The sequence below is a fragment of the Carlito syrichta genome, unplaced genomic scaffold, assembly GCF_000164805.1.
Source record: "Carlito syrichta isolate Samal-C Ts95f unplaced genomic scaffold, Tarsius_syrichta-2.0.1 Scaffold307242, whole genome shotgun sequence".
NCBI lineage: Eukaryota > Metazoa > Chordata > Mammalia > Primates > Tarsiidae > Carlito > Carlito syrichta.
The window spans coordinates 154,359-168,534 of record NW_007251338.1 but is presented as its reverse complement, the minus strand read 5'-3'; the positions used below and the strand labels follow the sequence as shown (position 1 = coordinate 168,534).

Below are 14,176 nucleotides of genomic sequence, written 5' to 3'. Positions count from 1 at the left end.
AAAAAAAAAAAAAAAAGAAAGTGTTTAGTAAATATCAGTTACTTCTACAAATGCATTGACATTTCAGGGGATCATGAGGGGTAAAGTCTAGCCCTCAGACTACCAAATTTCTATAACCCATTTCTATAATTCTCCTTTGAAAACCTTCTTTGGGAAATTCGCTGCTCTTTTAAAATCTTTGAGTCACAAGTTCCTTTTCATGTTTAGCCTAAGTTCCTCCTGCTGAAATGTAACATTAATCTGTCTGATCTTCCTAGAAACAATATAGCTCAGGGTTTCTTAACTGTAGGTTCCACAGACCTGAAATTTTACATAGTTTGGTGTGCACATAGAGCAAACATAAAACAATGGATCTAGACAATGAGTGATCCTCAGTGACTATTAACATCACAAAAGGAAAGACAAACAGACAAAATATGTCTCCTGGTAGGAATCTGGAAGTCTGCAACCATCAATAATGTGGCACTTATCACAAAATCTAAGGTTGAATCTGATCAGGCCCTAATTCTATCAGATCACAGGAAATAAAGGAGACAGAAGAGTATATTAAATTATACTATGGGGGTGAAATCAGCAAAAATCCAGAATGAGAAATTTCTATGGGACAAACAACAAATAAATCATAAGAAGTGGAGGAGAGAAAGGAAAAGGGAACCTATATATATTAAAAGAGACCTAAGAGACAAATCATCAAATTGCCACTTTCACTGCAATGAACCATCCACTGGATCCTGATTCAAACAAATAAACTGAAAAACAAAACATTTTATGGGAAAATCAGGGAGATCTGAATATTGATTGGATAGTCAATATGAAGAAATTCTAAATGTTTTTAAACTGTAATAATGGTATTGTGGCTGCGTTTTTCTAAAGAGTCTTATGTTTTAGGAATTCATCCTGAAATATTTATGGATAGAAAAATATGACAGAAATTTGCTTTAAAATAATACGGGAAGAGAGAAGTTGGATAGAGGTATCCATGAAATAAGACTGGCCATGAGTTAGCAACTGTTGCAGCTGGATAAAAAGTACATTAAGAGCTTACTGTACTCTTACTTTTTTATGTGTTACAATTTCCATAAGAAAAGGTTAGAGTTAAGAAAGGATATAGGTAATCATGACTCCAGTTTCCTTTCAGGTACTTGAAAAGTTTTAAACTATCTTTTAAGCTTTGTTTTTCCCAACTAAATCCTAAGCAGCTCAGACTCCACAGAATGTTCACAATAAGTCCTTTGTTGGTTTGCAGCTCCACATATGGGTCATGCTTGGTGATTCAGGGGGGCTGGAATCTCCTCCTAGGCCTCCTAGCAACACCCAAAGGCAGAAGCCCAGTACTGAGAGGGTTCAATTGTCCACTTGATTTCCCTGGCCCCTGCCTGGTCTGATCTGGCTGGATGCTCTGGGAAGGCTTCAGAGTGGGTTTCACAGCTGGAGCAGGGCCCCAGAGGACCACTTCTGCTCCAGGAGGCCTAGGCTGCTCTTACCTTTTAAAATGTAGTCCGTTAGCAAAGTAGGCACCTTCTCGTTATCCTCCTTCATGGCAAAGAGAACTAGGGGAGGGGAGAAAGAGAGAGGAGCCAAGATACCATCAGGACATGAAGTTTACCTCCTAGGGCCACCCAACCCAGAGTGAGAAATGATTCAAGGCAAACGGACATTTATTGAGTATTGAGCAGCAGCCTAGTGGACTCTGGCAAGAGTCAGTATTCAACATGACGGTGGAGGAGAATACATCAAAAGATCCACAGTGGTTGTCTCTATCAGTTGCTTTTTTTTCCTTTTAGGCTCATCTATAATTTTCATACCATCTACTGAGTAGATTTTTTTTTTTTTTTTTAGTGATAGGGTCTTGCTATGTTGTCCAGGCTGGAGTGCAGTGGCTATTCACAGATACAGTCATAGCTCACTATAGCCTCGAACACCTGGGCTCAATCAATCCTCCTGTCTCAACATCCCTTCTAAACATGAGTCCTTAATAATAATAAAAACGAAACAATTTTTTAAAAGAATCAGAAGCCAGGCACGATGGCTTGCACATGCAATCACAGCTACTTAAGTGGCTGAGGCGGGAGGAGCACTTGAGCCTAAGGGTTTAAGGCAGCAGGAAGCTATGATCAAGCCACCACACTCTATGTTATAGAGTGAAACCCTATCTCTTGAAACAAACAAATAAATAGAAAGAATCAACTTTCGAATAGTCAATGTAAACGTTAAGAATTTATATCACTGAAATCAATAAAATTGTCTTTAAAGACATTCTATTCATATAAACAGAATTAGAAAATTTCTCACCTCCAATGTATTAATAACAAATGAAATCAATTTAATAAGTATTTATTTTCTATTTTATACCCATTGCAATGCTACAATTTGTGGAGATGCAAAAGAATGACAAACTCTCGAAGACCTCGTAGACTTCTTGTTGAAATAACACGTGACCTACACATGAAGCAAACAAGGTAGCTATTAAAAGCCTTTTTAAAATGTTTTTTACAAATTTTTTGTTGCTGTTGTTGGAGTCTCATTCCATTGCCCAGGCTGGAGGAGTGCAGTGGCACGCTCACAGTCACCACAGCCTTGACATGCTGGGCTCAGGTGATCCTTCCACTTCAGCCTTCCAAGTAGCTGGAACCACAGGCACGTACCACCACGCCCAGCTAATTTTTTGATTTATTGTAGAGATGAGGTCTTGCCAAGTTGCCCAGGCTGGTCTCGAAGCCATCAGGTCGAGGCTGCAGTGGCTGTCCAGCCTGGATGACAGCCTGGTTGACAGATTGAGACTCTGACTCAAAAAAAATTTTTTTAACAGTTTTTTCTGTTATTAAACTAAGTAACATCTCATATTGTAGCAGTCAATTTTGTAGAAAACACTTAAAGAAAGTATGTGGGCCTTGTTTATAATATAAAAAAAGGGGAGGTGTCCACCAATAGATTCTTCCATCAATTAACTTCCTTAAATAAACTATGGTGTATCTATTCAACATAGTCTTATACAGCTCTGTAAAAAGGTAAGGAGCAAGCCCAACCGTGGTATGAGTCAGTGGCCAGTTCCAGAAAAAGAAAGACTAAACCTGAGGCCCTCCATGTGTTGGGTTTTGTTTTATTTCTTCTGTAATTTGAGATGTATTCATTTCAACTTAATTGGACGTTGGAGGTCCTGGTTTCTTCTGTTTTATTTTTTCTATATTTTTAGACATGCATTCATTTCAACTTATCTGGCTGGGAATACTTTTCAACTGAGCACAGGCAGACTAAATGTCACACCAACAAGATCATGTAAACAGTGATTGTACTCAGTCAATAGGTATCTAAATTGATCTCCAAAATCCAAAATGTACATGAATTATCTAGTTCTTGGAGCTGATCTTTGGCCTATGTCCTTGATTCAAGGACTAGAAGAAGGAAGAGACATTGTTCATAAACCCACATGAGGATCTATCAAAAAAAGAGGACTTCCAGCTGGGTGCGGTGGCTCACGCCTGTAATCCCAGCACTTCAGGAGGCCGAGGTGAGAGGATTGCCTAAACCCAGAGGTTCAAGACTAGCCAGAGCAACTTGGGAAGACCTCGTCTCTACAATAAACCAAAAAATTAGCCAGACTTTGTGGTGTGCACCTATAGTTCCAGCTACTTGGAAGACCAAGGCAAGAGGACTGCCTAAGCCCAGCAGGTTAAGGCTGAGGTGGCCACGAGTGTGCCACTGTACTCCAGTCTGGGTGACAGCATGAGACTCTGACTCAAGAGTCAAAGTGAAAGTGCGAGTGAGAGAGAGAGAAAGAAGAGCAATTTCATAACCTATAGAAGAATTGGTATTAATAAAAGATGCAGTTTTTTTAAAGGAATAAAATACTGGAATGTGGTATATGCATAAGACAAAAGAGACAGCCATAAAAAGAATGTTAACAAAAAGTTAACTAATGTGACTAAAATCACGATACAAAATTTTATAGCCAGTATAATCCCAACTATATGGAAAAGATATAAAATATCATGGTTGAAAAACAACAAAATAGTAACCACAGTGGAGGGGACAATGAAATATTTATTTTTCTTTGTTCACTTTTCCATATTTCCAAAGTATTCTAAGTGATGGATACACTCTAGTTATAATTTTTTAAATAAACTTGAAAAATGTAAACAAACCTAGTCAGAGTAGAAACAAGTCTGTTTCTTAATTAAAATGAAAGGATTTCACACTGAATTCTTGAACGGGTATCTGTAATAAATTAATAGCTCTTCCCTTTTTTGAGACTATAATAGAGTACTTTACATATATCAACTTTTGTAATTTGTCCAAATGATTTTCCAAATGCTTACCACTTGTGAAAACACAAACACCTATAAATGTCAATTCATTTCTATCTGCTCCCTTAAAAAAAATGTAGTGCATATTTATGCAAATGAGGGAGTTTAAAATGAGTTAAGAGCAAGTCACTGTACTTTGAATTTTAAATTTCTGATTCTCAAGGACGCAGTGTCTATTGATGTAGGCAGGATTTCCGTTTGCAGAACCTCCTGCTTTAGTTCTCCAACCGATAAAAATCGAAAACATTTGGTCACCTTTAGCATCTCAGGGCCCAGCAGGTATCTATCCTCCTCAGTTGAAAAAAAGCTCACCTTCTCTTCCCCTGGGGTATTCAATAGCCCTGCTATTCCCTCCAGAGCTTGCAGTGGGCCGGGCAGATTGTTAGCCATCACTCTCCACAGTGCATGGTTGCCAGGGAAATGAAATGGAATTTATCTCGTGATCCACTGAGCCTGTCGCTGCATCTCAGCCTAGGATTTTTCTCTTCCTAAAAGAGTCGAGCTGACACTGATGGCTAACACCATGTGTCCCCCAGCCCTTTGGGGGTTGCACTGTTTGATGTATATGAAGAGATTTTGCCCACAAAAGGCTCTTTATTACACACAGTTTCCTCCCATAGCTCAGAATGTTTATTAATATTTGACAATAGAGCCAAAGCAGAGGGAAGGAGGCAGTCACTTCCTGGAGAGAAAGTTAGACTCTGTTCTTTCCAATCAGCCTTACCCCACCCAAGAAACCTTGCTTCTCTTTAAAAATACAGCCAGGCCCATAGACCAAGCTCTCCAAATCAAGGGGCACAGGAGAGGACAGGCAAGGCAGAGAATGCAAAGCCTTGAGAACTGCCAGGGAAAACAAAAAAGTCCCCGTCACCATCACTGTCTCCCGGCGTCCCAACCTCTTTCACCAGCTCATTTTTTTCCAGCAGGTCTCTTCCCTTACGGGAACCAGGGGAAAGAAAAGACAGCTCTGAGTCGGGCTCGGTGGCTCAGGCTGTAATCCCGCGCCTTTGGGAGGCTGAGGTGAGTGGATTGCCTAAGCCCATGGGTTCGAGACCCGCCTGGCCAACTTGGCGAGACCTCATCTCTACAATAAATCAAAAAAAAAAAGTTAGCCGGGCGTGGTAGCGCACGCCTGTAGTTCCAGTTACTTGGAAGGATCACTGGAGCCCAGCAGGTAGAGGCTGCGGTGGCCGGGAGCGGCCACTGCCCTCCAGTCTGGGCGACAGAGTGGACTCCAACCAAAAAAAAAAAAAAAAAAACTCTGGGTGTCACTGCAGAGTATTTTAATTTTACACTGTGCGAGAGGACCGGACACGGTGATATGGAGGATATTTTGACCCATCTAAACCTGCTCTGGGGAGTCTCAGGCCTGAGGCAACAGAGGTGCAATGTAAAGGAGCTGGGGGGCAGAAACAAGGCAATGGTTGATATTCCAGAGAAGGAGAGGAACTCACTGTTAGTCAGCATCTGCAGGTCTTCCACGGAGGGAGGAGAGGCTTTCTTCTCGTAAGGAATGACGGTGTTCAGATACTGCAAGACAAACAGGGTGGGCGGGGGGCCTTCAGATTTAACACCAAGTAGCTCAGGTTGAGATATAGCTTTTCTCTGAGACATACACTCTGTCAACTCTGACATTCTCAACAACACTTTTCATCATTGGTTCACCACTGTTTCAGTCTTCTTCCCAATATTCAGGGGACTTTTTTTTTTTTTTTTAAGTTGGAGTCTCACTCTGTCGCCCAGACTGGAGTGCAGTGGCCACTCCGGGTCACAGCAGCCTCGACCTGCTGGGCTCCGGCGATCCTTCCGCCTCAGCCTTCCAAGTAGCTGGAACTACAGGTGCGCGCAACCACGCCCGGCCAATTTTTTGATTTATTGTAGAGATGAGGTCTAGCCAAGTTTCCCAGGTGGGTCTCGAACCCCGGGCCTCAGGCAGTTCACTCACTTTGGCCTCCCAAAACGCGGGATTACAGGCTGGGCCACGGAGCCCGGCTAGGGGACATCTTTTTAAAATAACCCTTTCCCACATTTAGCCAGGAACTAATTTAGTTATTTAGGAACTGTGGAAAGCATTTTCTGCTTCAGACTGAGAGCAGAGAACATCTCCATGAGGATTAAGTTTTCTGGGCCTTTGCAGTGCAATTTGAGGAATTGTTTCTCCTTTGTCAAGAATGACAAGCGAGAGAACCTCAACCCCACCCAGTCTTGGAGCTCAGATTTGCTCCCTCTGCTGGATATGAGACGTTCCTACAACAAAACCAGCATCAGGGCCCAGTGGGATACCAGAGGACCACCCAGGGATAACTTGGCAGGTGGTAAGGAAGCTTGACATGGTGAGTGTGAAGAGCTCTAGACCAAAAATTAAGAGACTTATATTTTAGTCTTGGCACTGTTACAGGCAGTGAGGCCTTGGGAAAATGTCTTATATCTCCAGGTCTTAGTTCTCACAAGGACTGGTTTAGATGTTTCTAAAATCCTAAAATCTTTCCCCATGCTGCAGTTCTAGAATTCCAAAACTTAGGATTCATCTACAAATAATGTTTAAAACCTATACACATTTCATGTGCACTTATTTCACAATCTCAAACCTATCTGTTTACACACAGACCACGGTTATTAGACTATGCACCCCATGAGGGTGGACCAGGACTTTTCACCTTTGTTCCTAAGGGCCTAACAATAGGGCTTAGCACATAAGAGGCACTTGGTAAAAGTTTTGAACACTGTCTTATTAATAAGAAATGCAAGCTACTTCACAAGCCAGTTATTGAGTCAACAAGGAGAAGCCATAGCCTGGGTTACAATCAGAGTCAGGGAGCTGAAGACGCAGTCTTGGTGGGAAAGGTTTGGCTATGATCCAGCATAGTGGAAGAGTTAATTAAACTCTAGGATGGGCTCTATCATGAAACAGATTCCCTTTTAATGCATTTTGTCCTTAAGACAACTTAATTCATAGACATACAAGCAGTGTTGAGTTGTAAGTCTTGTCCATGTCCTAGAATACTGAAGCTCAAAAAAATGTCCAACTTTTAAAAAGACACTTTCTGGCCAGGCACAGTGGTTCACGCCCATAATCCCAGCGCTTTGGGAGGCTGAAGTGAGAAGATTACATGAGTCCACGGGTTCGAGACCCACCTGGGCAACTTGGTGAGACTTCATCTCTACAATAAATCAAAAATTAGCCCAGCTTGGTGGCGTGTGCCTGCAGTTCCAGCTACTTGGAAAACTGAGGTGGAAGGATCAACTGAATTCAGCAGGATAAGACTGCGGTGGCCATGAGCGTGCCACTGCACTCCAGCCTGGGTGACAGAGTGAGACTCCAACTCGAAAAAAAATAAAATAAAAGACACTTTCCATTCCTCCTTAAGAGTAGAGGAAAATATTAGCCCTCTCCTCTGCCCTGCCTTGCCCAGATGCTGAATAATTTTGATGAATCACCATCCCCCACCTCCCATTGCTTTGTTGGGAGGCCATGTTGCAGGAGTCTAGAAAGAAGGCTGAGAGCAGGGAGACTGCTTGTACCTGTTTGTCGGTCCCTGAGGAGCCAAAGGTCTGGCGGATGCCGCTTTGCAGAATGTTGGAGATGCCTTCCATGCTGAAGCGCTGAGGGAAGAGAGACACTCGAAAGGACAAATGCTTCTTGATCCATTGTCACCATGCCCAGGGACTTCTGTGCTCTCATGCAACTACCTAGACCAATCAGCTACCATGCTGTCCCAGGTAACCGCCCCAGGGTTCTGTGACCATATAATAAATGTAAGACATTGGCTTACAGAAGCAGGACAGACTTGAAGCCTGAGTTTTGCAAGAATAAGTGGTAGACTCTCAAAGACTCTTATCTACAAGAACCTTCTGAATCCCCCAGTTTTGCTCATTTTATCCTTCATCGTGCAAATAAAAAAATAAAGCAGTTCAGTAAAACTTAGCTGAAGGATGATACAAAGATCTTAGGTGAAAACTATCAGAAAGGGCAGTTTTACAGCAACTGTCCTGATCTGGGAAGCTTTTTTTTTTTTCTTTTTCAAAATGCGCATGCCTAGGCCTAATTCTACAGGTCTGATATAGAGCCTAGGAAAAGGTATTTTGAAAAAGCTCCTGACTGGACTCCATGACTCAGCCTGCAATCCCAGCACTTTGGGAGGCCGAGGCGAGTGGCTTGCCTGAGCCCGCAGGTTCGACACCAGCCAGGGCAACTTGGTGAGACCTTGTCTCTACAATAAATCAAAAATTAGCTGGGCATTTTAGTGCATGCCTGTAGTTCCAGTTACTTGGAAGACTGAGGCAGAAGGATCGCCGGAGCCCAGCAGATTGATGCTGGGGTGGCCATGAGCGTGCCCACTGCACTCCAGCCTGGACGACAGAGTGAGACTCCACTTCAAAAAAAAAAAAAAACAAAGAAAGAAAAAGCTCCTTAGATGATTCTACTGACTGTCCCTAATTAAGAAGCACAAGATTGGAGAATTCTGTCAGTCGAACAAGGCCTCTGGTTATTTTCCATCAGCGAAACATCCTTCCAACACCCTATACATGCCCTAATGAGACCAGTCAGGACTGTAGTCTTCCAGTAGCAAGGATTCAGACCCAGAGTCCTGAGGCACATCTTCTCTCAACACTAAATGTGTTCATCCCACTTGCCAAAGTCTTGTCTAGAGAGAACACACACCATATTCAATGATTTCTTAATGTTTATAACCTGTCTCCCCATTATTTTGTGAGCCCTTTGGGGGGGAATAGAGAAGCTAGGTGGTGTCTTCACCCTGTTTCTAACCCCATTGTCTGTCACGGTGTTCTGCTCACCACCACTGCCCAGTACACATGTACCAGTCTACTGCAGAGCAGGTATCAGGACCTGGAATGGCTAGGGTTCGAGCTTGGATGTGCCTTGTCTTCCATCTGGTTGTTCACATACCTTGAGAGGCATCTGGCTCCCTTTCTCTATCCGACTGGTCTGCAGGCTCAGCCCTTTCTCTTTCCGCCTCTTTTTCATCAGTTCTCGCTGCTCTTTCTGCTTGTTCTGTACCTCAATAAGCACCGTGATGAAGGAGTTCTTCACTTCCTTCTCAAACTCCAGCTCGTCCCGGCGGGCCAGCTGTTGCACCAGCTCCTCTGAGAAGTCACGGATGGCACCCTCCACCTGGTCCAGCAGCTCGGTCAGCTCAGACTCAGACATGTGCCTCAGCCCTGCAGGGGAAAACCATCCGCAGATGACACCTGCATCCAAACCAGAGTCCACTGGAGAGGCTCCTGGGATGGGACTTGGGGTGGGACTGCTCCTCAGAAGATACCCCTTCTTACTCCTTAAAGGTCCAGGAAAGACCTTCACAATTTAGAGGCATTCCAGGAAGGAAAGGCCCAAATATTATCTGTAGAGGATTACACCTTTCCCAAACAAAGGAGGCAGCCTGGGCAATATAGCAAGAGCCTGTCTCCACACACACAAAATTTTTTTTTTAATTAGTCAGGCAGGGTGGTATATACCTGGAGTCCCAGCTACTGCGAAAGCTGAGGCAGAAGGATTGCCTGACCCCAGGAGGTTGAGGCTGAGGTGAGCTGTGATGACAGGGTGAGACTCTAACGAGAGAGAAGAAACAAAAGGAGGAAGAAGAAATAGCCCCCAAGGAAGCCTGTGGACTCTGTCCACAAAATGTGGATAGATAGACATATGGCTTTTTGATCCCCTGTTCTATTTTTTTCCTCTATCTCCATAATATTCCTTATGTGAAATGGGTTAAGAATAATTGAGATGGGGGGAAGCACTGAGAGGAGGCTTTTAGCATCTGTGCTGAAGAGCAATAGAGAGATGGCGTTTCTTTCCAAGAACTGATCAAAACATAGCTGATAGCAAATTAAGCCGATGCTCTGAGGCCTTCTTTATACCTCTGGTCCTGTGCTGCAGCACATGTATTAAAAAATATGTAAAACATGGAAGACGGACAACGTGCATTAAAAAATGAAGCTGTGCAGGTCAATACAGAGCAGTTTGCTACTTTCAGTGAAAAGAAAAGGAAACCTAAGATCATAGAAAATAGATCACTTTATTTTAACTTCTTGTCCTCTAAGACTTCATTTAAGATAGGTCATGGCAGCCGGGCTCGGTGGCTCAGCCTGTAATCCCGCGCCTTTGGGAGGCTGAGGTGAGCGAATTGCCTGAGCCCGCGGGTTCGAGACCCGCCTGGGCAGCGAGACCTCATCTCCACAATAAATCAAAAAATCAGCCGGGCGTGGTAGCGCATGCCTGTAATTCCGGCTACTTGGAAGGCTGAGGCGGAGGTATCGCCAGAGCCCAGCAGGTCGAGGCTGCGGTGGCCGGGAGCAGCCACTGCACTCCAGTCTGGGCGACAGAGTGAGACTCCAACTCAAAAAAAAAAAAAAAGATAGGTCATGGCTGGGCACGGTGGCTCAGCCTGTAATCCCAGCACTTTGGGAGGCCGAGGTGAGAGGATTGCCTGAGCCCGTGGGTTTGAGACCACCCTGGGCAACTTGGTGAGAACTTGTCTCTACAATAACTCACAAAAAGTAGCTGGACGTGATGGTGTGTGTCTGCAGTTCCAGCAACTTGGAAGGCTGAGGCAGAAGGATCACCTAAGTCCAGCAGGTGGAGGCTGCGGTGGCCATGAGTGCACTCCAGCCTGGGTGACAAGAGTGAGACTCCAACTCAAAAAAAAAAAAAAAGATCACAATGGCTCACGCATGTAATCCCAGCATTTTGGGAGGCTCAGGCAAGAGGGTCACCTGAGGCCAGGAGCTTGGGACCAGCTTGGGCAACTAAGCAAGACTCCATCTCTACAAAGAAATTTTAAAAATTAGGCAAGCGTGGTGGTACACCTGTAGTTCCAGCTATTTGGGAGACTGAGGCAGGAGGATTACCTGAGCCCCAGAGTTCAAGGTTCCAGTGAACTATGACGTGCCACTGCACTCCAGCCTGGGTGACAGAGCAAGACCCTGTCTGTCTCTTTAAAAAAATTGATGCCGGGCTCAGTGGCTCAGCCTGTAATCCCAGCAGTTTGGGAGGCCTAGACGACTGGATTGCCTGAGCCTGTGGGTTCGAGACCTGCCTGGGCAACTTGGCGAGACCTCATCTCTATAATAAATCAAAAAATTAGCCGGGCATGGTAGCACGCACCTGTAGTTCCGGCTACTTGGAAGGCTGAGGTGGAAGGATCACCAGAGCCCAGCAGGGCGAGGCTGCAGTGGCCGGGAGCGTGCCACTGCACTCCAGTCTGGGCGACAGAGTGAAATTCCAACTCAAAAAAAAAAAAATTGATTTGAAAAACATCTTTAAAAATTTTTCCATATCCCGTGGTACTGTTTTTTGTTGTTGTTTTTGTTTTTTTGAGTTGGAATTTCACTCTGTCACCAAGGCTGGAGTGCAGTGGTACACTCACGGCCACTGCAGCCTTGATCTGCTGAGCTCAGGTGATCCTTCAGCCTCAGCCTTCCAAGTAGCTGGAAGTACAGGCATGCACCACCACGCCCGGCTAATTTTTTTATTTATTGTAGAGATGAGGTCTTGCCAAGTTGCCCAGGTTGGTCTTGAACCAGTGGGCTCAGGCAATCCTCTCACCTTGGCCTCCCAAAGTGCTGGGATTATAGGCGTGAGTCACTGCGCCCGGCTGGTACCGTTTATTTTTTACCTCTGAATCTGTTTTCCTTTTCCCGTTTGTTTCTGCTTTGTCTGGATATTTGCTGACTTGGTTCAACTTTCCCCTTATTTTGCTCTTTGGAGCTGTCCTCTCCTGTTTTTTTGCCATTTCACTGCATTTCAGCTGTTTTCCTGAGCCTTTTGCTGAATGCTTCTATGTTTGGGACCTTTGTGTGACTGAGAATGGCCTGACTGGGGCAGTCGGGAATGCAGCATCACAGCCAAATCTACTCCATCACTCCAAGCAGAACTTTCTACAGGCCGCCCCCTGCCTCTGCCTTTGGAGCCCCAGAGTTTGACTTGCAGGATGCGGTTATTTAGATCATGCCTCTGTTTTTACCACCTCTAACTCATGTTTGACCTTTGTACCCTGACCAACCAACCTTCTCTCTCCTTATCCCTAAGCCCTCATCACCCCATATGTGGATCTGCTCCCAGGCATGGGGCCCCTCCTGCAGAAGGGCAGCCTCATCCTACAGATGGATGAATTTGATACTCGATCTTGGCTTTGCTGTGCACATTCTTTCATTTCATGTTTCATTCAGCCTGTTTTTTACACAATCATAATTACCATAGCCCTGTGTTGGAGAGTTAATATGGTATACAGATTAAGAGAGTGGACTAAGAGGGTGGACTCTCAGTCAGGTGCAGTGGCTCACTCCTTGTAATCCCAACAATTTGGGAAGCCGAAGTGAGAGGATTTCCTAAACTCAGGAGTTCAAGAACAGCCTGGGCAACATGGCGAGACCTGGTCTCTACAATAAAATTTAAAAATTAGCTGGGAGTGGTGGCACTCGCCTGAGACGGAAGGACCACCTGAGGCTGAGGCGGAAGGACCACCTGAGCCCGGCAGGTCGAGGGCTGTGGTAGTCCTGATTGTGCCACTGCACTCCAGCTTGGGCAACAGAGTGAGACTCCAACTCAAACACACACACACACACACACACACACACACAACAACGAGATGGGGAGAGACAGAAGAGACTGCGGGGTTAACCTAGCAGGCTCCAAATGTTGGCCCCACCCCTTACAATTTGTGCGTGGTGTAAGGGGAAATACAATTTTTAAATAAGAGGCGTGATTTTCCCTGCTGAAAATAAGGGAAAAGACCTTCCATCTTTCCAACTTCACTTTTGCTTCCCCCCTCTCAAATTTCTGTCCTTCATGTTAACTCTGTGTTAAGTCTTTTTAATGGTTCCTGCTATTCTCACAATTCAGGAAGGTTTCTTCAAGAGCCCAGGGGTCACCACTTTGAAATGAAATCATCAAAGAAGATCACGCACAATCTCCCACTGGTCTGGAAGCAGAGGAGTCTAATTCTTCACCTGACTCCGAATTGCAAAACCTGTTTAATGTAATGGGTTCTATCGATTTAGCTGTACATGAGATATTTCTGTCTTTGCAGTCCCTTTAGAGGGTTGCCTGTGATGTGGATCACATTCTCGCTTAACGCTTATTCAGTAATAAAAAAAAAATTGTTTTTGCTGGGCACGGTGGCTCAAGCCTGTAATCCCAGCACTTTGGGAGGCAGAGGCGAGAGGATTGCCTGAGCTCAGGGGTTCAAGACCAGCCTGAGCAACATGGCGAAACCTTGTCTCTCCAATAAATAAATAAAAAATTAGCTGGGCATGGTGGCGCATGCCTGTGGTTCCAGTATCTGGAAGGCTGAGGCAGAAGAATCGCCTGAGCCTAGCAGGTTGGGATTGCAGTGGCCATGAGCAGCATGCCACAGTACTCTAACCTTGGTGACAGAGTGAAACTCCGACTCAAAAAAAGAAATTTGTTTTCTTTCTCTTCTGACTATATGGAGAAGTTTGCTGGGAGGACGGAGATTTTGTGTCGGATGATATTTCCCCAACAGTGGCCTTGGACAAGTCTGTACCCTCTCAAAGTTAGCTCAATTCTAATGGGGTTGGTATGAGGATGAAATGAGATCATGCATAGAAAATCTTAGAATAAGGTGCAGCACATAGAAAGCACTCCGAAAATATGAGCTAGTATTGTTACCTTTTATATTGTTTGCCATTGACTTTTGTTTTTTTTTTTGTTTTTTTTTTGAGTTGGAGTCTTACTCTGTTGCCCAGACTGGAGTGCAGTGGCCGCTCCCGGCCACCGCAGCCTCGACCTGCTGGGCTCCGGCGATCCTTCTGCCTCAGCCTTCCGAGTAGCCGGAATTACAGGCACGCGCTACCACGCCCAGCTGATTTTTTTATTTATTGTAGAGATGAGG

At 44.7% G+C, this 14,176-nt stretch overlaps 1 protein-coding gene across 1 annotated transcript in view; it reads right to left on the bottom strand.

Annotated features, from left to right (window-relative positions):
* Positions 1-14,176, bottom strand: part of FEZ1 (fasciculation and elongation protein zeta 1) — a 52,525-nt gene that overhangs the window by 1,202 nt on the left and 37,147 nt on the right. The window contains exons 6-9 of the mRNA XM_008064250.1: positions 9,214-9,485; positions 7,827-7,907; positions 5,759-5,834; positions 1,485-1,550 (exon numbers count right to left, since the gene is read on the bottom strand). Of these exons, the coding sequence (XP_008062441.1) occupies positions 1,485-1,550; positions 5,759-5,834; positions 7,827-7,907; positions 9,214-9,485 (495 nt within the window). The remainder of the gene's footprint in view (positions 1-1,484; positions 1,551-5,758; positions 5,835-7,826; positions 7,908-9,213; positions 9,486-14,176) is intronic.